General features: G+C 39.5%; 1 protein-coding gene across 7 annotated transcripts in view; it reads right to left on the minus strand.

Moving 5' to 3' along the window:
- The window catches only part of CTNNA2 (catenin alpha 2), a 1,160,134-nt gene that overhangs the window by 255,170 nt on the left and 880,411 nt on the right, over window positions 1–24,553 (minus strand). For all 7 annotated transcript variants that reach the window (XM_045368554.2, XM_005575464.4, XM_005575466.4 and 4 more), the window contains one exon: window positions 5,245–5,325. In XM_045368554.2, the coding sequence (XP_045224489.1) occupies window positions 5,245–5,325 (81 nt within the window). The remainder of the gene's footprint in view (window positions 1–5,244; window positions 5,326–24,553) is intronic.

The following is a 24,553-nucleotide window of genomic DNA, read 5'->3' on the forward strand; positions in this document are numbered from 1 at the left end:
TATCATAAGCAGATGTGAGAAAAAGAATAGAATGCCTTAACATTCTCTTTTTTCTGCAATTATTCTAGGAAGTCTATAATTCATGTTTTGAGAGGCCAGACACCTAAACATAATTGCACTTTTTCAAAAGAGGATCCAATGAACCATAACAACTGGAGACCCAAGAGATGATATATCACAAACAAGAAACATGTTTTTGACATTTACCATAGTTGTTTTTTTTCCTTTCTTTTCACAGTGCATTCGTCCCACCAATTACAAATCCTAGAGTTGTAGAGGTGCTGCTCAAAACCTCGAAGCACCTCTACACATTTATGTGAACCTTCCTTCTTCCCCACATGCACTTCTCAGAGTACATTAGTATATGGTTGACCCACATACATATGCTGATTCTATGGAGAGGCAGGATGTAGTAAAATTTATGAGTACAAGACCCTATAGCCAGATTGCCTGGCTGCAACTTCCACATGTCCACACCCTGTATGGCCATGGGTGCTGTACTGATCTGTTCTCCTGCTTCTAATGAAAACATACCTGAGACTGGGTAATTTATAAAGGAAATAGGCTTAATTGAGTCACAATTCCACAAGGTTGGGGAGACCACACAACCACGGAGGAAGGTGGAGGAAGAGCAAAGTCATATCATACATGGTGGCAGGCAAGAGAGCATGTGCAGAAGAACTCTCCTTTATAAAACCATCAGGTCTTGTGAGACTTATTCACTATCACAAGAATGGCATGGGAAAGACCTGCCCCCATGATTCAATTACCTCCTACCAGGTCCCTCCCATGACATGGGAATTATGGGAGCTACAATTCAAGATGAGAATTGGGTGTGGAAACAGCCAAACCATATCAGGTACATTACTTGGCTTAACATCCTCATCTGTAAAATAAGCATGGTGACAATCTTTTAGAGCCAGTGTGTGGAATAAATGTGGTCAGCACAGAGAGATAACTTAGAACAGTTCCAGGTACCTTGCAAGGACTTAATACAAGTGGGTTATAAATTAGTTTACATTTTATGGACAGTAATTTTACGAGCTCTCCATGGTAACTGTTCACCTTCAGCCAGAGTTTGTACATAAGGAATTGGGTCAAAAAGGAGACAGCTAAGGAATTTTTTAGTTGTAATTGTTTTTTATTAATCTTAGAAGATTTTTCTGTAGTACTACTTGGAGACACAACATTAATGAATCAGCTTTTAAACATTGCATCCAATAACATGTTTTGCTTATTGATTTTTAATGCCTTGTTATATTACTATTCTAAGTACTCGCCCTAATGTTAAAGCATTCTATATATAAATTTTTGTTGTTAAAAATGTTTTGATTGTAATAAAAGAATTGAGACGTTTGTCAGGTTGACACTCACTAAATCTCATTGCTGGAATCATTGTGGTGGCTAGTAAGGGTGAAGGAATAAGAATTAGGCCTGTGATTTGTTTTGGGAGTGAAAGAGTTGCTAAGTTTAGCAACACTGTAATATCATAGATATTATTTATTAGCTTGTCAGAGAGAAATGTTTCGGTACTGATTTATCAACTTGGAAAAAACAGGGACTAATAAAAATACAAAAATAATATTCAGAATCAACTAGCATCCCTGTAACTATAGGAAAAATTAAGAGATCATACCTAGAATAGTTCACAGGTAGCACAGAGCAAAAGGGAATAGGGTTTCAGCTGGCAGACACTGACTGAGGCTTCTCCAGGGGATGGATGGACCATGTGGGCCACTAGGCACCCAGAAGGGGCATCAGCCAAGAGCTATTGTTTCCACACTGGGCTGATTCCAGAATCACAGCAGTGACAATAGCTCAGACGCGGGGTCTGCTGTGCCCACAGCTCTAAAATGAGAACACAATGCTTAAAGCTGGGAGTTAGCATCCCCTAAATCCATTTTTGATTTTTTTTTTTTTTTTTTTTTTTTTTTTTTTTGAGACGGAGTCTCGATCTGTCACCCAGGCTGGAGTACAGTGGCGCCATCTCAGCTCACTGTAAGCTCTGCCTTCCGGGTTCACGCCATTCTCCTGCCTCAGCCTCCCTAGTAGCTGGGACTACAGGCGCCTGCCACCATGCCCAGCTAATTTTTTTGTATTTTTAGTATAGACAGGGTTTCACCGTGTTAGCCAGGATGTTCTCGATCTGCTGACCTCGTGATCCACCCACCTCGGCCTCCCAAAGTGCTGGGATTACAGGCGTGAGCCACCTCACCCGGCCCATTTTTCATTCTTAAGAAAATATTCCTTAGGAGGATTCTGCTCTACCACTGCCCCTGTCATGGGTTTGACTGGTAAGATGGATTCATGTTAATCAGTTTTAAATGATATTTTCACCATTTATAATGCCCCAGTTCCTTGGGATATGTTGCTTCAAGAGAGGAGTTCTACTTACCTGAAAATTCCACTTAAACCAAAATTAATCCTGATTTCTTTAAGTATCTACAAGTCTAATTCCACTTTCTTTCATTAGGAAAGTCCAAAATAATGATCATGATTGACTTTATTTCTTTTCAATTCGGTGGCTAAAACTTTTCAAGGCTCCAGGGTCACCCTTCTGAAAATCACTGCCCAAACTTAGGGCAATAAGGAGGAGGCAGGAGACTGAAAGAGTGGGACATCATGAATGTCACTGAAAATATTTTTTAATAAACTAAAATCTTTGATTTCACCTTTTTTTTCCCTATGAGATTTGATCTCTACATGTGTACAGGGAAGTGGACATGATCACTGAGTGTTCTCTTTTAGAATCTGCTCTAGCATACATTTGTCTGTAATTAAGAACAGAAAATATGTCAGCAGTATACATTTGTTTGAGCCATTAGCATTCTCTGAGCCACTATTGTGGAGGGGCTATTAGAGACCCAGGTAACACCTTGTTAATCTAATTACTAGTTACCCAAATCTAAGCTTATGACCTACCTGGGCCAAACAAATTAGTCATTGCATGTTCCATCTGCTCAAGTGCTAGGTAGCTTCAATTTAGATCACAGAAGCTTTTGTGCCACTACAGGTGTACATGGGGAGGCAGAGGAGATGAAAAGAAAGACAAAAATATCTCAACATATGGGTAGGGATGAAACTGACAGATGGGGACCATCGTCGTTTTAGAAAGGCAGATTGGAGAAGAGAAAGATGTTTCAACCAAATTCATGGATATGGTGTGAAATTGTGCCATAACTGTGGGATCTTAATACCATGAAACAATTCCCTTTTTATCCTTATTCCTCTATATTTTGAAGAAAGGTAAGGAAAAAAAATAAGATACATGGAATAATTTCAGGGAAGGACACACTCCTTCCACTGCCATCTTACAGGAAGCTCTCCAAGGAGCTTATCACCTAAGCATTTAAAATTCCACCATAATTTTTCACCTTCAAATTTTACCACTGTCCTCTGCTAAAAAGAGTCAACCCTTTCCAGGAATTGTAACATGAGAGTACAAATTACTGTTTCATTCCTTTATAGTAATAATAATAATAATCCTGCTATGAGTAGTCCATGATTGAAAAGAGCTGAGGGGGCTTGTTCTTGAATGTAAAAAATGTAATCACTGCTGAGACCAAGGGATCAGGAAGATGAGAGGACCCAGTTTATGAATTTTACCTGGTTGACAATCTAGCCAAAGGCAAGACCTGGAGATGTCCTCCCACTGCTTTTAAAAATCTGTGATTATCAGTCATTGGGACCTCTGACATAGGAATGAGAATTTCCCTTAGACTCATACAATCTTATACAGCTTTTTTTTTTTTTTTAAAAAAAAAAAAAAAAAAAGAGTTTACAGATCTAGTTTGGCTCCTTACTTTTGTAAGACCAAGAGATGAAAGATCAACAGTCACACTGCCAGTTTAGTGGCAGAGCTAACACTAAAACCAAGGGCTCTGGTATCTGATTCAGTGTTTTTAACTAACCGCCATTCCACTTCCTGCCACCCATATCATTTCATATTAAATGGTGATATGTAGAGATGGTCTAAGACAGCAAAAAGATAGAAACCTGGCCATATATTCGTTTGCTGTTAGTTACTAATACCTAAAAGGACAATGTTGTATTCTGCCTTATTTGAAGTAAAGTAAAAGGGAATGTTTCCCCCAAAAGGTTTGTTAGCTGGTGAGCTAGAATATTCATATTCCAGAAATAATTGTGATATCCTCTGAAGGACACCAGATCAAGTGTGTCTACACCTTCAGGTGACATCTGGATAAAAGCCAAGAAGCTCCCCAGCAGTCAGAAGTGGTGGGTTCCTCTCATTCAAATCATTTCCAAGTTTCTACTTGGCCATTCTTGCCCAGGCCTCTTGCTAATTTTGTTTGTACTTAACACACTGCAGGAGCAAATGCTGGATGTGGCCATGCTAAACCAAGTGTTTCAGCTGTAGAAAATACAGCTGGTGCTGCCATGGCAGTGGTTGGTTTTAGCTGGCTGTCACAATCAACAATTAGTGAATGAGATGGACATAGCCAAAGCTACAGCAGGAGACAAGCGTCTGCCCTCCTGGGCGGGAATCAAGAAGAGGGGGTTTTATTATAACTCAGTGGGTGGTAGAATCTCTTTCAGAGAAATACTACTACCAAAGAAAGAGGAGTTCATCATGGCCACATATAATATCAGGGTTCTAAGGCAACATTTACCAGTGTTCATACAACACTTTCAAGGAGAAAAAAGGGCCCTGACTGGAGATTTCTCCCCATTAAGAAAAATAGACCCATCAAACTAATGATGTCATTAGGCATTTTATTCCCTGCTTCCCAAACAACCATCTGATAAGCAAAATTTCTCCTAGATTTATGTTCCCAAGGGAATACACTGGCCAAGAGACCTTAATTAACCCATTAGATTAAGAGTTGTATTTCTCATTAACCATTAGCATTCTGGTTTATCACTAAATTCCCGGGAGTTTGATAAGTAAGAACCAGCAAAGATCAGACACAAGCTCTTGGCATACCTGGATTTGGAAAACTAAAGACCAGATGTACAAGTAGTGAACTCATCCAGTCTCCACCGGGACAGACTGGATCTGGGCAGTGAGAAGCCACCTGCTCAGTAACTGTTTCCTTGCTTGCAACAGGCTCATCTCTGTCCAGCAATCTCTACCTTGCCGATAAAATGGGATCTTTTTGTATATGTAGATGTTATAAAGAATAACAACCTCATCATCATCTCCAAGAAGACACCCTGGAAAAGGATATTGTTGGAAACCACTATTACATATCATGGACTTAAAGTAAAAATAAAAAATAGTACCTGTCTCCTTAGATCTCTTGTTTTCTTAGTCATCTTATCAATCGCAATGTTGAGAGGATCTCCTTTTTCTTTCCTTCCAGTCTATTAAGAAAAGAGAAATAATTTCTGGTTTAGCATATTCAATGTTAGAGATACTAAAAGTAAAAAAAAAATCAGGAAAACATGAGATGTTAAATTCAAACAATTTTAAAAAGATTATTTTTAATATATAACTATAACATGATTTGGTCTCTAAAGTTGATTTTTCCTGAAATAATAATTAAAATCGATAAAAACCAATACATTGTCAGGATGGTTACACATATGTCCATATTCAGCTCCATACAAATCTGTGTTTTCATCCCTCCTCCAGATGCTTAGCAGTTAAGTAAATATAACAAGGATGTTTTGGTTTTGCCTTCAAATAAAAATGCTTTGTGTGTCTATATTGTGTAGGCACATTTCTGAATAGAAGATAATTGAGATAATAAAAACTAAATCGAAAAGGATTTTAAGGAAATCACCAAAATTCAGAATTTTATACCAATATTTTTTAAGCCATACTGCAACTTCTGTATCAAATTCAAAAGAGATGCTTTACTAGAAAATACAGTATTGCTAATCTCTGCTCTGTCATGTAGTGAAATGCTAAAAATGATAATAAGCAACCCACAGCTTGAGGTCATGAGGAAAATTTCCCTTATGACTATAACAGGCAGAGGTAGAGAAAAAAAAAGTGTTCTTTAATAAATTATTCACTTGAAAGTTTCACTAGTTTCCTATTTCTTTGCTTTTTCTCCTTTTTTTTTGGTGGGTACAGAAAAACAATTAAAACTGAACAAAAAAAAATCCCCATTGTCTTTTTAAAAGAGCAACAAGATTCCCATGGATGAAAAGCTCAATGGACTTTATGGATGACAATTATCTTCCCCTTAAAAGATAAATGTTTTCAAAAACCTTGTCAAATCGATTAAATTATCTAAATTTTAGTCAAACACTACAGATTGATTTATTTATCATGCTAGTGGCAAGTCAATTCTTGTGGCCTACTCAGTCTCTGTAAAATCATGTAGGTCTCTGTAGTAATTTGCTGATATGAGGAAAATGAGATCCCAGATCTTAAGTTGTGCCTAATAGGATAACATGAATTGGCAATGCATAAGAATTACCATCCAACAGGTTTCTAAATGTTCTGTTTCCATGACAAAATCCGGGACACATAAAGCTGATACATACATACCAGCTCTCCATAGCTGGGTTTAAAGTAGTCACTCTTCTCTGCCACTTGCTTAATTAACTATTTTTTCTGAACAAATGTCTGATACACAGTCCTATAGGGTTTTCATTAAAAAGCCCAAACCAAGACATATGTGCATATATTTTTAGTCTTCTAAAATCTTACAATTCCCCATCATCCTTTCCCACTCCCTAAACTCATACACTCACTTTCAGATGTAGACACTAAGGTTTGTAAGTAGAAAGAGCTTAAAATACAGTGGCTAACATTTTACAACTTTGAAATATCAGCCTGCAAATAGCTCCAAGAAAACAAAAGTATATGGAGGAGAATAACGTGCTGCTCTGTCTTTCAAGGGAATGTGGTTGTGCAGTGAGTGTAATTTCAATGCTCTGCCTCTCCAGGTTCAGATCTGCCACAAATTCAACAGTCAAAGGCTATTCCTTTTCTGTTTGGTTCTCTCCTTGCAAATAGGTTGTCGGCCATCAAAATACAGGGCACCTTTGTGGAGCTCTGGACCATGATCATTATGAAAATCATAATTTCCTATGGCTTTTTCATTTATTAGAATAAGAAAAACTTACTTTCGAAAGTTAAGTTATGAGTTTAGTTTAAAATGTGGTTACAACAGACGGAGGGGCGATTACTAAACTTTTCAAAGTAAAAAGAAAAAAATGGAGCCACTTTAGATACACAACATAATTACTGAGTGCATGTAAATGGCAGACTCTGGGCTTATTCCATCCTGCCAGTGCCATATCTATGTAACCATTTTTCAGATAAGAAGAATGAGGATCAAATGGGCCTGGGACTGGTGTGAAGAGAGTGAAGAGGGAGAGAGGGAGTATAATTTAGATGTAAAATTTAAGGTGGCACCAAGGAACTCAGTCATCAAGACAAATAATATTTTAATGTAATATATACTTTTTTTTTTTTCTTTAGATAGAGTCTTGCTCTGTCACCCAGGCTGGAGTGCAGTGGCGCAATCTCGGCTCACTGCAACCTCTGCTTCCTGGGTTCAAGCAATTCTCCTGCCTCAGCCTCCCAAGTAGCTGGGATTACAGGCACGTGCCACCATGTCTGGCTAATTTTTTTGTATTTTCAGTAGAGATGAGGTTTCACCATATTGACCAGGCTGGTCTCAAACTCCTGACCTTGTGATCCACCTGCCTCAGCCTCCCTAGGTGGTGGGATTACAGGCATGAGCCACCATGCCTGACCTAATGTAATATTTTTAAAATCAAAACGAATGCAAAGAAATCCATGTTGAAAATAAAATATCAAAAATTGAAATAAAGACAGAATCCAATAGGGCTAGGATTAGGGTAGGGCGAACAAGGTGAGTCGTGCAAATGCAGCATCAGATGACATTTTAAACTTTTAAACTTAAAAAGAAATGGGGGGATATATTTATTCTTCAAAAATTATTGTTTACCTAAAATTCACATTAACTGGGCATCCTGTCTTTTTATGTGCTAAATCTGACAATCCTACCCCCACGGGAAAGAGCCATGTTCAAGATTGTAATTGTGGTTGTTACAGACACATGTGGGAGGCTTGGTTGCCCCATTCTGTGAGCAGATGGGCAACATGTGGGATCTGTATCCCTTCTGGCATCAATATCCTGGAACTGTAAAACACATATCCCTTAGATGTGAGGTATCCTGTTGGTCACTGCGGGGAACACATGAAAAGTGATAGCCACGATTTTCACCATCAAAGAGCTCCTGATACAGGGGAATAGACCAGTACACAAGACTAACAATACCAAAAACTGTGCAGAGATATTAGCATGTTCAACGACTGAGTTGCTCAGAAGAAGGAGAAGATGTTGCATTTGGGAAGTCAAGAAATCTCACAGAGGAAAGAGAAAATTCACTCGACCTTAAGCCTTGTGTAAGATTAGAATAGGAAAGAGAGAGGCACTTTGACTGGCAAAAAGAAAGTCATGTAGGCAAGAAGACAAGATGGTTCTGGGAAGGCAGTGAGTGAAACAAACCAGCTTTTTCTCCATGATGTGAAGAGATCAGTTTGATTAGCTACAGAGACAAATTATTTTTATAAGAACTTTTTTTATAGTGTGATTACTATTAACTTTATTTTGATCTACAAGCCCAGATAATCTCTGGTAACGTTAGTCATTCCATTTCACTTTTGTCCGGATGCTGTTTGTGTAATATTTGTGATCCTGGGTTTCTCCAGCCTGAAAGTCCTTGGCTGAAAACAATTCAGAAATGCAGTTGACTTGGGTGCCATATTTGTTGTCACTATACATGAAGGCTGGGGAATGTTAAAACAAGGACTAGGATTTAGGAATTTGGGGCCACTGGATGGGATAGTCAATTCACTGGCCCTTTCTTATCTCCAATTTTAAAAAATGAGGTATTTGTGCAGGAATAACAATAGTAGCTCAGCTTTGCACAGCAAATGAGGACTTGGAAGCCATTATGTCCTACTTTCCTCAGCTCTGTATGTCTAAATGTGGCCATAATTTTAAATTCATCAGTTTAAACTGGACAGGAAGCCAGCTACTGAGAGTGAGACAGAGAGAGGAAAAGAGGGAGAGAAAAAAAGACAGAGACACAGAGACAGAGGGAGGAAGAGGAGAGGAGAAAGGGAGAGAGCAATGGGGGATAGTGAGGAGGGAGGAAGAGAGAAGCAGAGACTTGCCTCCTAGTGTCAGCTCCCTATTAGTAGCCTCCATGATCCTGAACTAAGCATTTACCCCATTTTTTTAAAAAAGTCTGAGTTTTGTCATAAGTACAATAGATAGCATAATATATGCTCTGTCTTCTTTACAAGGTTAGCAGGACAATCAATCACAATGTTACTGTGCTAGAAACAATAAAAGACATTAAGACTATTCAGGGTAATTACAAAAGTATTTTTGCTGTGGAAAAGAAATGAAAGAATTGATTTAGACAGTACATAGAAACTATTTTTGGATCACCTGTCCTTCTGCTTTCTCCATCCAGGCAGATAATGTACAAAAACCTTGCCAAAAACTGGTATCCCTAAAGAAAAGTTCTCTCCCTTAAAGAAGGAATATTTGGGGCAGTTCATTTTAAATATACAGCTAGTCTGAGATATTTCTAAGAGGTGAAATGAGGGGCAGAATCTCCAGTTCAGTCTTTTACATAGTAGGTCCTGGGACATATTTTGTCTCCTAACTAAGGATTTGATCATCACGAGCACATCCTGGTTCCCTAGGAGTCTACCAGAAGCCTCACCTAGCTCTCCATCCCTGACCCTCCAGGCTCTACACATTAAAAATACTTTAACAAACGGAAGTGACAGCAGATCTAAGTATTGACATCATCACCTAATAATAAAAGCAAAATGTGTGGTGTTAAGTCAGTCATCCAATTATTCCCTGTTTTTGCTGAACCAAAGGAAACGAAAGCCAATTAGTTGTAACCACTCTCTGCCAGTAACCACCTAAGTGACCTGGCAACATCTCTAGACTCCAAACTTATCATCTGTAGAATGAAAGGGCCAGAGATGAGTTATGAAATTGTGAAATATGAGAAGCAGAAAAACCATCAAGCACCTGTAACTATACTTCCCTGTTACAGGGAAACAATCGTAACACTGCAGAAAGGGCCGGGGATTGACATGCAGTTGAAGTTTTTCTCATCTCTAAAACATAGCTAAGTGCTTGCTTTATATAATTATTAGGAGCATAAAAAGACATAGGCTGTGTAACGGGTTTAGCCAATACCTAACCAGCAGAGTTAACTCAGTTAATGTTAGCTGTCTTTCCTTGCCCGCCCCTTCATTCCCCTCAAAGATAAGGAGAGCAAGGTCTAGAGATATAAAGTGACTGATTATGATCACTTGGCTCATTAATATCTGACCAGCACCTCCAGACTCCCAGCCAGGGCTTTTTCCATTCCATATCTAAACAATCTCCCTTCTCTAAAATTTCAGGATTCTGTGATTTTATAGTTTCATGTGTTTCTCTTCAAAGGCTACCAGTAAAATCTCACTTTGAGGTGTATTTCCTCTGCCGCTTTTTGTCCACAGATCTTATATGCCTTTTTTGGAACCTGCTCCTCACTTTTCTTCTTTACCTTTACCTGCAGAAAATGAGTGTGCAATAGACATAGCCATTTAATAAATATCGTTATTAAAAAAAGAAGCCAGGCGGGAGTACTCTCCACATTGCTGTGGGCACCTTCCCTAGTTGCCATCTGTTGTGCTAGGGAGATGCATGTTTATTAAATTTTATTTGTTTTAGTCTTTGAGAACTATTTTACAAAACACATCTGGGGTAGATCCATGGCTTGAATTGATGAGAGTGAAGGGAATAAATTTCCTGACTTGGATTTTTAATAGGAGATCCTTTATTCTCCCATCCTCTGTTTTTAAATTCAAGTCCAGTTTGCTAAAGTATCAGATATTATCTTGAAGACCTTTATATTTCCAGTTTGTCCTTAAACAGAAGGATTAAGCCATTAACAGAAATTTCTGTTTTTACAATTAATCTTTAGAAAAAGAATGATATTTTATTTTAACAATTTCTTTTTAATAACACTGCTCTTTGCCCCTTTGCAAAAATAAAGGCCCCTCTTTTGGCCCACTTTGGACAAGGATCCCCACACCACTCTCTCCCTATATGAATACCCATCACCCTTTCTGAAATTCTGAAGATGTTTGTAATGGATTTATGTCAACATGCTGAATAATACACAACTGATACTGACTCCCTAACTTATAAAACAAAAAGAAACAAAAATTATTAATTTATAAATCTCTGAATAGGAGCATTTCTTTTTTTTTTTCTTTTGAGACGGAGTCTTGCTCTATTGCCCAAGCTGAAGTGCAGTGTTGCAATCTCTGCTCTGTGCAAGTTCCGCCTCCTGGGTTCACACCATTCTCCTGCCTCAGCCTCCCGAGTAGCTGGGACTACAGGCGCCCACCACCACCTCTGGCTAAGTTTTTTGTATTTTTAGTAGAGACGGGATTTCACCATGTTAGCCAAGATGGTCTCGATCTCCTGACCTCGTGATGCACCTGCCTCGGCCTCCCAGAAAATGAGTATTTCTTTAAAGACTGTTCCCGTCCCAGCCCCTCATCCTACTATAAACACACAATCCAGTTCTGGGGGATCTCTCATGGAAGCCCTGGGAATATAAATTGACCATCTTGGTGCTTCCACTGGATCCATGGGTGCACATCAACCATGTTTCAGGGTACTATATTAATATGTGGGACATGGTTGTAAGAAGGTAGATGTTTATCACTTCCTTCCTTTCCCTTGAAGGGACCTGCAGACATGACTGAATGTATAAGGAATCTTCAAAATATTGTGTAGCTGTGACTCTAATATATTGGATGTTTCAGGAGCTAATCAAATGCCCAGTCTTCAAATTGTTGTCATTTGAAAGAAATGGAAGTCAAAATCATCAGAATGCCAGAAAGCAATAATATGCCATGCACTCTATCTCCAACACATTTTGCTGTCATTTAAACCTATGATTTAGACAAGAGGAGGGAGAAAAAAAATGATCTATTGATCCAACAGTCACACTATCATTTTTGGAGGGTTGCCCACCTACCCTCAAACCCTGGATATAGAAATCATATCCCTATTACAAATAGCACCATTATTTATAGAACCTTGAACATTTCATAATATCTTTATATTATGTATAAATCATAGTTGGAGCATGTGGACCTTTCTAAATATACCTTTTCACTAGCTAAGGACATTTCTCTTGGAAAAGAAACAGGCAGTATCTCTTTAGAATGGATGAAAGTTGAACAGTGGCCACAAAGCAAATCTATAATCAAGATACTCTGACCACATCACAACACAGCTTTCTTGGTCTCTGAGGTGGTGGAGGGGATGGGAAGGGGGTAAAGGTGGAAAGGGAAACACTGATGTATCTCTGACTCTTATCTGCCAGACTGCATCCATTTTCAAGGAAATAATCATCAATATATAATGTAAGAATATGGTAATATTGGTGAGACTACCAGGCCCTGCCCAATAGTAGAGCAATATCAGGATATGCCTCGGACAATGTGCAAAGCAGGACTGGCTCAGAGAGATCAACCCCTGTTCTTATCCCACCATCAACCCATCCACGCTATTTCAGTAGCAGCCGTCCTAACTCCCAACTAAGACTCTGTGGACAGCGAACAAACTGATAATATCATCCAAACCAGTGAGAATCAGTAGTAGAATCATAGGTTGTAGGTAGAATTATTAGGAAGGAGACATATTTTTCCACTGAGATTGATAAACTGGTAGTAGACAAACCTTGAACTACTTAGGGAGTCTCCAAAAATAGACCCCACAAAAAGAAAAGCATAGCTGAAAGAAGGAGGGGGAGAAAGAGGGGCAGAGGAAGACAGAGAAAGACAGAGACAGGAGGCAGAGATTGTGAGAGAAACTGTGGCAAGAAAGGGATGAGGAATTGGAGAAAAAGAAATTTAAGGGAAGAAGAAGGAGGAGAAGAAAAGAGAAGTCAGCTTTTGGAGTAAAATCAAAATGGTTCATATTTTCCATTATGTGCTCTTTTATTAATAACTCATTTGAGCTGCTATAACAAAAGTATCATAGACTGGGTGGCTTATGACAACAGGAATATATTTCTCACATTTCTGGAGACTGGGAAGTCCTAGATTAAAGCACTGGCAGACCTCTGTGTCTGGTGAGGGCCCACTTCTTAGTCCATGAAGGTTGTCTTCTTTTTGTGTGTTCACATGGCCAAGGGGGCAAGGGAGTCCTCTGGGGTCTCTTTTATAAGGGCACTAATCCCATTTGGGAGACCTCCACTTTCATGACATAATCACTTATCAAAGTCCTCCACCTCCAAATACCATCACATTGGAGGTTTCAACATTTGAATTTTGAGGGGACACAAACATTCAGTATATAAAACACATTAACCTACAAAATCATTGTTTTGCTTGTCATTATATCCTTAGAGCCTGGAGGTGTACCTGGAATGTAACAGGTTTTCAGTAAATTTTTCTAAGTCAATGAATGAAACACTTGGCCTCCTGAATCTAGTTGCACCTAAAGCCATAAGTTTCTATCCATGGGTTACCTGGTGCCATGAGTTAATAAATGCCTCCATGTTTATTCATATGGCATTTCTGTCACTTACAAAGAAAAGGGTCTTATTAAATCAGGGATCTTAAAATACTAAGTCACAATAACTGGAAAGTATAGTGGTGGGGATCCGGGCAGACCTCAGGCAAGGTCTGGAGCACTGTCTGGGGAGTTCATGTCTTGGCAGGGCATCTAGTTTCATTCACAGCGTTTTCCCCAGCACTAACCACTGACCCAGCTCTAAATCTTAATATCGTATTTCTCCCCTAAATCCAGTTAGTCACTAACCTTGAGAAACTGCCCGTCAAAAAGTCTATAAGGATTCATACTGTTCCTCAAATCTCTCTTTCCACGACACCCACCCACTGCAGTGGAGATCTGGAATGCCACAGCATCCTTTGTTGATTGCATTCCCTCATCATCCTCATTATGGCCTGCTAAGAACAAGCTTTAATTTCCTCAGCTCAGTATTCAATTCTTATTTAGATTTTACTGAAGTCCTATTTCCTTTTTTTTTTTTTTTAATCTTTTTGTTTTTCTTTTAACTTTTAGGTTTGGGGATACCATGTGCCAGGTTTCTTATATAGGTAAACTCATGTCACAAGGATTTTGCGTGACACACTTTGTGTCACACATATTATGTGTCACACCAAATCCTTCATGCAGGTAGTGTGCCAAACAGCGCAGATATTTTGTGACATGAGTTTACCTACATAAAAAGTATTTTGTCACTAGGTACTAAGCATAGTACCTGATAGATATTTTTTCAGATCCGCTCCTTCTTCCCACCCTCCACCCTTAAGTAGACCCCAGCGTCTGTTGTTCCCCTCTTTGTGTCCATGTGTTCTTGTCATTTAGCTCCTATTTGTAAGTAAGAACATGTGGTATGTGGTTGTCTGTTCCTGCATTCCTTTGCTTAGGATAATGGTCTCCAGCTCCATCCACGTTGCTGCAAAGAACATGATCTTGTTCTTTTTTGTGGCTACATAGTGTTTCATGGTATATGTGACACATTTTCTTTATCCAGTCTACCGTTGATGGTCATTTAGGTTGAGTCCATGTCTTTGCTATTGTGAATAGTGCTGCAATAAACAAATTTGTAAATGTGTCTTTATGGTAGAATGATTTATATTCCTTTGGGTATATACCTAAGTAATGGAATTGCTGGGCTGAATGGTAATTCTGTTTTTTCTTGGGCCTGTATGTTAGGGCTCCAGAATACGGTCTCCCCCTCATAATGGTCCAATTCCAATCTATTTGTATTTTCCCAACAACTCACAAATGTCCTGCTTCTTTATGGGCTTATATTGGTGTCTGGCTGGAAGGGGCCTTTCCCCTTTTAACTCACAATTCACCTAGCGAAGTTGTACCCATCCTTCAAAGAAAAGCTAAAAATCTCCCACCTCTGGCCACATCTTTCATGTAGGTAGTGTGCCAAACAGTGCATATATTTACAGTATACTAACTACCTGGTGTTACTTAATAAGTTTTTGTGTGGCTGCAAAATACAACCCAAGCTTTTTGTGGGTAGAACATGCCTGGTTTTCTCCCAAAGAACTCAGGATGAAACTCTTAAGACATGGTTAGGAAATGCTTGTTTATTGATAGAAAGATGGATGGTCCAAGTAGGCACCTAGGGATAGGCAGCAGGTATGAAAGGGATAGATGATTTGGAAAATATAGAGTCCTATAAATAAATTTCACCCACTTCGCAATTTGCCGATCAAAGCCATAGGTAGTAGTTGGCACCTGTGTAAGGTTACAATTCTTGTTCCTTGATTTATTTTATCAACACAGGTGTAGTCCTCAGTGATTACTTGCCAGACAACCCTGCATAAAAGACATTTTTCATAGTTCCAACTCCCCGATCTTGGGTGATTGCTAAAAGCTGGGGTTAATTAACCACCTATCCCTTCTAAGCCTGAAAGAGACCATGAACTGAGCAAACTGCTAAAAAAGATGCCATTTCATCTTAACAGTTGAGATAAAAGTAGTCAAGGCAAAGTGCAAATTCCCATTGATTTTATACACACATACACACACACCCCCCCAAATGGAATAAATAAATTTCAATGAAATTTAAAGTTCCATTTCATTTTTAAGTGTGTATTCACCAAACCACTCAGCTACAGTTAAAGCTTTCAACACCTAAAGAATCCCTAGAGTCTGGCATTTTCTGCCATCTCGAAAAGAGGTCAATAACTGGGTCCACATTGCTGAGAATTCACAGAAATCAGAAAACATTCAGGCAGAGGGTTACCTTAATTTATGGAAAGCATGTCTATGTGGGGACCCACAGCCTTGGCCTCCGTGTGCCTCATTTATCATTCTATCAAGAGCCAGCTTATGTTTTAATTCCTCCATCACCCCTTCCCTGCCCTCGCAGTTCACAGAAACCTAGCCTCTTCTGTGTGCCTATAGCCATCTCTGCCATTTATTTGGTTCTTTATGAACAATTCTCACCAAGGAAATAATACTATATTGTGCAAGCCTCTTGCATTGTTAATTGAATTTCCGATGTCACACGGTATACAAATAATATAAGCTGCATCATTACTATCCTGTAGTGTTCAGAAACTTGTCATGAGCATATTTATTTTTATCCAACTAAAGGCACAGCCGCCCAAGGATGGGAAAGTGTCAGACCATTACATTTCGTTGAAACTCTGAAGTTTCTGGCACAGTACCTTATACAGAATAGGTGCTAAGTAAATTAGAAATATGTATAGATATGTACATATAAATATGTATTGGCTATGAATGGAGTAGTTAGTATTCTAGCTACTGGCTTAATTAAATGATACCAATCTTTGGAGACAAGGCTAGTTGCAGAGGTGGTATTGGTGTCTCACTGTGTCTTCACCAATGGTAGAGTCATATTGTTGCCTACTCTCATCCCCTCTCTACACTTTATACACTCATTCCCTTTCTTCCCTGCTCAAATACCTTCCCTATGCAGGAAAAAGATGGAAATTTCTAGGAGCCAAAACCTTTGATTTTATGCATAGGATTAAGATGTATATACCCTTGGAAGAAGTACAAAGAGTAAATGGCTTTTATCAAAGTAGTGAGTCGTAGGAGTAGATAAACTTGAAAAGAGTAGGAACTGAAAGAGAATAGATTTGATAAAAAGGTGCTTCTAAGAGATGAGAACTCTTAATGGAACAAGGAGACAGGATGTACTTGAGAACACCTGGGACCTTTCCTGTTGCCAGCCCCACAGCAAAGGAAAGTGAGGAAGATATGTGGGTGACAGTGAGCAGAAGAACTACAAGGTTTGGGAGCACCAAGGACTCTTTGCCTCCCAGGGCATCCCAAAAGTATCTCCATTCTAGTGCCAGAGCCAGGGCTGTTTTGCCTGCCCAAATTAACTCTAACCTCTCTTCATCTTTGCCAAAGCCCATGAGAATGACCTCTTCCCGTACCTCTCTGGCAGCACCACCTTTCAATCCCTATTTTGGTGTTTTCTCCCTCTCATGTCCCCCTCCAAAATGCCAGCACTGTCTTCAAAGCAAGCACACAGGTCCCAAGCACTTTAATTCTTAACGTTATGAGGGAACTTGCAGAGAATAATGTCTTCTTTTTAATTATACGGACAGTTAAAACACTCAAAGAAATATTTTAACTATTTACACACTAACAAGCCCCAATCTAGAGCTGCTAACCTTATTGTCAGCCCACTTACGTTGTCTTTTGCTTTCTTTGGGCGATACTTATCAAGCTCTGTGCTCTCCCTCAACTTCCCAAACTGATGTCCAAGCTGGGGGAAGGCCAGGCTGCTCCCAACCCCAGCACCAATGCCCAGGAGACTACCACCTCCTGAACATGAAGGCGCAAGTCACTGGCACTCCTCAGGCTTAGGTGAATCAGGGATCTCACTGAGCATGCTCGGAATCTGTCATACTAGTACTATCTCTTGGGGCATTCCCTCACACTTGGAACCAATGAAAACTTTATGAGGCAAAATGGAATTTTTGTAGCATGACAGTTAAAAACTAAACTATGTAGAAAGCAGGCCGAAACCCTGGAACACATGTCTCACATCGTCCCAAATATTCCTCACTATGTGGCTCCCATAAACACCATCTGCTGTGTTAATTTGTAAAGAATTACAAGGTTCTTAAAATTACACTTTGCTCTCTGTAGCGTACACTGTGTCTATGAAGGGGGAGACTTGAGAATGCATATTATATTCAGTCAGACACTGAGATCTTCCTTCCTATGCTGGGATCTAACTGAAAGTTTGCCAGGTCTGCATAGAATTTTAAGAAGTGCATTGTATTCTCTGCAGACCAGCTGTAGGGAAAGAAAACACAAAAACAAAAAATATACACAACAAAACCTTTGCCTAGGTTATAATCCTAGAAGCTTATACCTTTTCAGATTGTGCATATATCTCACACTTCACTGGATCCTTATGACAACACAAAGTCTTCAGTTGTAAGTGAAAGAGGCTGAACATTCAAAATTAGGAGAACTTCTTAGGAGAGACTTAATTCTCCACTGCTGGCTCCTGACCTCCAAGGCCTCCTCAGAGCCCTTGGGGAAAGCTAAGAGTTTCTCAGTTGTTCCTTCCTGTCTGCTTAGAAATCCAGAAGAGAAACATCTCTTCCCATAAGAACATCTCTAACAAAGCAAGACTGGTGAATGGCTGCTAATGAAAACTTTTACATAACTTAAGTCCTCAGGGTGCTGCTGGTTAAACAGTGGTAAATGGTGCCTAAAAAAAAAAATGAGAAAATAAATAGGAGAGTCTTAGACTCAATAGTCCATAGGCTTAAAACTGTTAATAAGAGATAGTTATAACAAATGCAGATTCCTGGTCCCTTTCCCAAAATACTCTGTTTCAGTATCTCTAGGGTAGGGCATGGAAATCTTCCATTTTAATAAACATTTTAAAATTATAGATACATTCTTCAAACAGGAGGATAGTTCAATGGGTTCCAAACCAACTAATCATTTGATTAATCAGTCTCTCCAATTGTGGCCTAGGAATCTGTGTTTTCATATTTCCTTCAAAATTGCATTGTTTAACCTAATTTGGGAACTTATTTTTGTAACCATTTACTGGAAGTACATCTGAAATAGAACCAAAATCCATAATTAAGGCAATTCTGCTTGATTCCCAGTGAATTAGTCACTATATTAAAAAACAACAACAACAACAACAACAACAAAACGAGATTCATAATCAAATCATTTAATTGGAAGAGAAAAGCCATACTTCCTGAGAAACTAAAACAATACAGACTAGGCATACCCTGTAACAACATTTCAAAAAAGTCCCTTCACAAAGAAAGAAAAAGCTATACCAGCTTCCCAAATTCTTTGCCTGTTATTGTCATATCTACCTGTAGACATCAAATAAGGTTAGCTGAGATGGTGGACAAAGAGATAAAAGCGACTGCTGATCTTACTAAGGCATAAAGAGCTTAAGAAACTTTTGCAAGTTTACAAAAATAAAACAAAAAGCCAGGATCCTGATACAGGAAATATTTCAGAGCTTCTGCTGGTAAACTTGTCTACACTATGCTGATTTCCTAATATTTTAAGAAAATTCACTTCCAAGTTCCTCTTTCTATGGTCCCAACCTATCTGTTCCCTTGTAATTATGCCCCAGCCCTCAATAAGAATTTCTCTGAGCACCCCATAATAATCTCCTACATCCCACTTCTACCCTCTTCCCCATCCTGAAGCATCCTCTACAGCCAAGATAAAACCCTGCCTCTCCCTGACCCCAGAGCCTACACAGAACTCCCTTCCCGATCAGTCCTTTCTGATGTCAGGCAGTGGCATCTCACTCAGACAAAGCCCTGAATAGCCTTCTTGGGAAAAGCTGGCACAGAGTGGTCTCACCCCACATCCCTCGTAGTCAGATACCTGGCTGTAGCTATTCCCTGTCTTCCAAGCCCTGGTGAAAAAGGCAGGAGTAGGGTTAAAGGTGAGTGCTTGAAGTTTCTCTGTTCACTCAGAATAAGCTGAGGGGAATGAACTATTGTTGCTTCTAATTATGTCATCGGCCCTATGGAAACTGGATTTTTAACACTGATTATAAGAAACTATTGGAGCAGGTTGACAATAACTCCTAAACTGTCGATGATACATTGTTTAATTGTACATACAACACAGTAGAGTAAAATAAAAATGTTGTGATCATGTTTTGCATTTGAATATGTGTGCATATGAATGAATGAGTGTGTGTGTGTGTGTGTGTACTGCAAGTTCATGTGACATTATTCCTTCTCCGTTATTTTTATTATTTTATTATTATTATTATTATTATTATTATTTGAGACAGAGTTTTGCTCTTGTCACCCAGGCTGGAGTGCAGTGTCACAATCTTGGCTCACTGCAACCTCCGCCTCCCAGGTTCAAGTAATTCTCCTGCCTCAGCCTCCCCAGTAGCTGGGATTACAGGTGTACCACCATGCCTGGCTAATTTTTTGTAGGTTTAGTATAGAGACAGGGTTTTGCCATGTTGGCCAGGCTGGTCTCAAACTCCTGACCTCTTGATCCACTTGCCTTGGCCTCCCAAAGTGCTGGGATTACAGGCATGAGCCACCCATGCCTGGCCCCCTTCTCTGTTATTTGTAAGCAGGTACTCTCCCAGTAGATAAGAGTTTAAACTATTATCATCTCCACATGAGACCACATCTCCCAGTGTCAGGAACAATGCCCCCAAAAGGAGTTTCCTTTGCACTCAATAAAGTCTTATAGTGACATTAGACTTGGGAGTCAAAGAATGTTAAGGCCAAGTTTCCTTTGGCCATAGATGAGAGATGGGACCATAGACAACTACGGAAGATAAATTCCAAAATCTTAGCTTTTCCAGAATCTCATACCAACCTGCTTATTTGCATCCAGAGCTACCTATCTGGCCATGCATCGCCATGGAAAGCCATAGCGCTAGCTCCAAGGTTCATCTTAGTCTCCTAGAAGACTTATGACACTAAGACTTAGGGTGGGGAAAGATGGATGCTTTGATAAATAAATCAATATTTTCTCATTTTATCTTCTTATGTAAAATCACAATGCAAATGTAATTTCCAGTCTTCCCACCTCCTCAACCTTCATGCTCTTCCACATGCCTTTCCTTCCTTCCAAGAGCTTTTGAAGTAGACACAGACTTAGGTTACATCTCAGCTGCTCAGCTGTGTGAGGCTGGGCAGTTTTCCTAAACTCACTGAATCTCAGTTCTCATCTGCAGAATAGTGAAAATAATGCCTAACCCAAGATTATGGTAAAAATAAGATAATGCATACAACATGTCTATCTCTGAGTCTAGCATGAAAATGGTATCCAATAAGCAAATTCCTTACCCTGATCTTTTCCTCTCGTGATAGTAAGCTTCTTAAGGAGAGGCACAGTGCCAAGAATCTGAACTATGGATAAATGGAAGACAGATGGATGGAATGTCTAGGGATAATATATTGTTTTACAGGCTGGATCTGGATTTACCAAGACTTGCCATTTGGAAATCTTTGAGCATCTGAGTAATATTTAACACTTGTGAAATTTTCACCAAGTTAAAATCCATTTATGACATAACTCATATATGAGGCAAATGAAAAAGGAGAACCAGACATTGACCCTGATATTTCACTTATATAGTCCAGTCATGAGGAATTCAAGCTCTGACAACCATGGTAGCTTCTACTAGGGAAAGATGGGGAGCAAATGCTGGGGACTGATTCCTCCTTTTCAGTCTTCTGCATGGGAAATGAAATCAGTAATGAACACACCTCACTGATGATTTTAATCAAACTGAGCACCTGTAACTGCCAGAAACAGGGAGATCCCCCAAGCATCAAGAGTGGATTCTATTTCAGTCACCCTCATTTGACATATCAAGGAAGGGATGGCCTTGCAGAAATTAGAAAGCCAGATGCAGCAGGCTTTCCGTGTCTGCCCCACACTGAAGGGGAGTCCTCAAAGGGAATTGCTAATCACTTATACACAGCTCAGAAGGTAGCAGCCTCCAGAGCTGGGTCTGAACAGCAAGAAAAACATTCTTTTCTAAATGTCCTCTCCACCATGATGCAGTCTAGAGGTCTATCTATCATTAGAGAATTGTAACACACTTGTGATGACTCCAGAAGTTCCCTGCTAAAACACTAATAAAACTAAGAAGGATGTTACATAGACAATTTACTTACCGTTGTTTTTTTTTTTTTTTTTTTTTTTTTTTTTTCCTCCTGTTTCTACCATTAGCCTATAAACTTCAATTAGGAACTTCATCTCTCTAGTTTGCTGGCATGTCTACTAAGTCCAGTAGCTGGCAAAAGGTTCTTAATGAAGGTGTGACCTAAAATGGTTGTCATTCTGGAAAATAGACAGCTGTTCCCTAAACAGACAGAATAGAAAGGCAAAATGGAAACCTCTGTGTGAGGGGTGGCAGATGAAAACTTAAAGAGTTAAATAAAACAAACTCTGGTCCCATAGGAAATCAGTTCGTCAGGAATTTAGGATTTAGGAATTAGACATATGTATGAGTCTAAACAAAAAACTCGGGAAAAAATCAAATAATGGTAGAGATGTGGGAGAGGCAAAAAAAAAAAAAAAAAAAAAAAGATACATTTTTATAGTTTAAGGCAAAGAGTGGCTCAGACCTTACCCTGGAGCTTCTGTGTGCTGTGGTGGATCCAAAGCAGGAACTACCAAGGGAATAAAACTGGCCAGAGATCCCATTTCTACTAACAAAATAGATGGTACTTAGAGGAAGTCAGAAAGGGAAGCCAGAAACCAGGAATCAAAAGGTAGTAAAAAGTCCTGAGTAAAACCAGCTATAAGCCTGACTTGAGGGTGGATCACCATGTTATGGGTTCAAGTCCTTTCATTACCTTTGCAGAAGTCAGACTGCTGCCAAGTTCAAAGTTTCCTGGCAATCCACCCCTCTCCCCACAACCTACGTGTAGACAAACACAAAGTCAGGTTTATGAGAACCAAACTGTACACTTCCCTTCCCCTCTCTTCCCCATCCTGAGAGCTCCATAGAAATCCCTACCTCCTAGGAAGGCCCTTTTCCCTCCAGAGGACCTCCTATGCCTTTCCCAAGGCTATTCCAACCCTCTCCTCTCCCTTGCCTCCTTTCTCCTGTGATTAACCAAAGTCTGCTAAATGGAAAAGAAAGAAAGAACTTCCAACCTAATGAACATTAAATACAGTCTGAGTATCATAATTTTGTTTTCTTATGCACAGAGACTCCAGGGGTAGAAAGATTTAGGCTTCCATCTGTGGTTGCCTGGGTTGGGGAAGAATCTGCAGGCTGCAAATCACATCAGCTGGGCTGAGGGGGTCTGCCACCGCATTCCATTTTAAACAATAGATCACTCCATCAAGTAAGTGTTTATTGGGCACCTGTGTAATGTTGAGCCTTGTAGAGGTGTGATGTGGGCTGAACTCTGTCTCCCCCACCCTCAAATTCACATTGTGGAGTGCTAAACGCTAAGACCTCAGAATGTGACTATATTTGGGGGATACCACCTTTAAAGTGGTGATTAAGTTAAAATGAGATCATTAGTCCTAATGAGCTCAGCCCTAATCCAATATGACTGGTATCCTTAAAGACGAGATTGGGAGACACACACACACACGCATGCACACACGCAGAGGAAAGACAGTGTGAGGGCAGAGGGAGAAGACAGCCATCTCTCCAAATCAAGGACAGAGGCCTCAGAAGAAACCAACCCTGCTGACTCCTTCATCTCAGTCTTCTAGTCTCCAGAACTGTGAGAAAATAAATTTCTATTATTAAAGTCTCCATCTTATTCACAACAGCAAAGACATGAAATCAAGCTAGGTACCCATGAACAGCAAATTGGTTAAAGACGATGTGGTACATATACACCATGGAATACTGCACAGCCATAAGAAGAACAAAATCATGTTCTTTCAGCAACATGGATGCAGCTGGCGGCCATTATCCTAAGCAAATTAACACAGAAACAGATATCAAAAATCACATGTTTTCACTTATAAGTGAGAGTTAAACATTGGTACATAAAGATGGAAACAACAGATACTAGGAACTACTAGGGTGCAAAGAGAGGAAGCCAGGGAGGACTGAAAAACTATCTACTGAGTACTATGTTTACTACCTGGATGATGGGACCTGCACCCCAAACTTTAGCATCATACAATCTATCCATGTAATAAACCTGTACCTGTAGCCCTGAATCGAAAACAAAAGTTGAAATAATTTTTTTAAAGTTTCCCAGTCTTTGGTATTTTGTTATAGTAGCCCTAGCAAACTAAGATATGGTGTAACAGGAAATACCAGAGTAATGGTTTGTTGAGGTTTGATGACATTACTGATTAGGCTACAAGGAGTCCTAGACAGCTGAGATAAGGACAGGTAGGGAGGATGTGACAGCCTCCAGAAATCTCTTGTGTAACTTCTCAGAAAGCTCTTCAGTATTTCACAGCACAAGACTCCTATCAATCAGTTTGTCTGAATAACGAAAGAGCACCATCTCATCCGACAATTAGAAAAGAAATTTCCCAAGCCCAGGAGCAGCTTTCTTGCTCTGAATGCCAGGCTGGCTTCCTCAGGCTTTCTCAAGCTCCTCCAAGAGTCTTACATCTCTTATTAAAAATTAGCAGCTATAGGATGACAAAATAATTAAATAACAAGTAAGTAAATAAATAAATAAAACAAAGTAAAGCCATCTTCCTTACTGATCCTCAAACATTTCTCATTTCAGTAAGCATCCAGAGACAAATTTAATGTCATGCTCTTTCATAGTTTAAATCAGGTAAAAAATAGGACTTCTATATGCTATGTGAAAGCTTGCAGGTGCTTTCGATTAAGAAACTTAAAGGAAGTGTTTTTGGTAATATATGATGCCTGTTCCCTTATGGGTAATATTTCCTTAATGGTGTCCCTTTCAGAGTTAAGGTTTACTATTCCTGGTACTTCAAGCAAGCAGCAGGTAGCTGTGTGCTTGAGATACCATGAAAACAATCTACATGTTGACTAAAGGGAGTTAAGAAATATATGCCAAGTTGGATCATGGCTAAACCATTCG

The sequence above is a fragment of the Macaca fascicularis genome, chromosome 13 (genome assembly GCF_037993035.2).
Source record: "Macaca fascicularis isolate 582-1 chromosome 13, T2T-MFA8v1.1".
Lineage (NCBI taxonomy): Eukaryota > Metazoa > Chordata > Mammalia > Primates > Cercopithecidae > Macaca > Macaca fascicularis.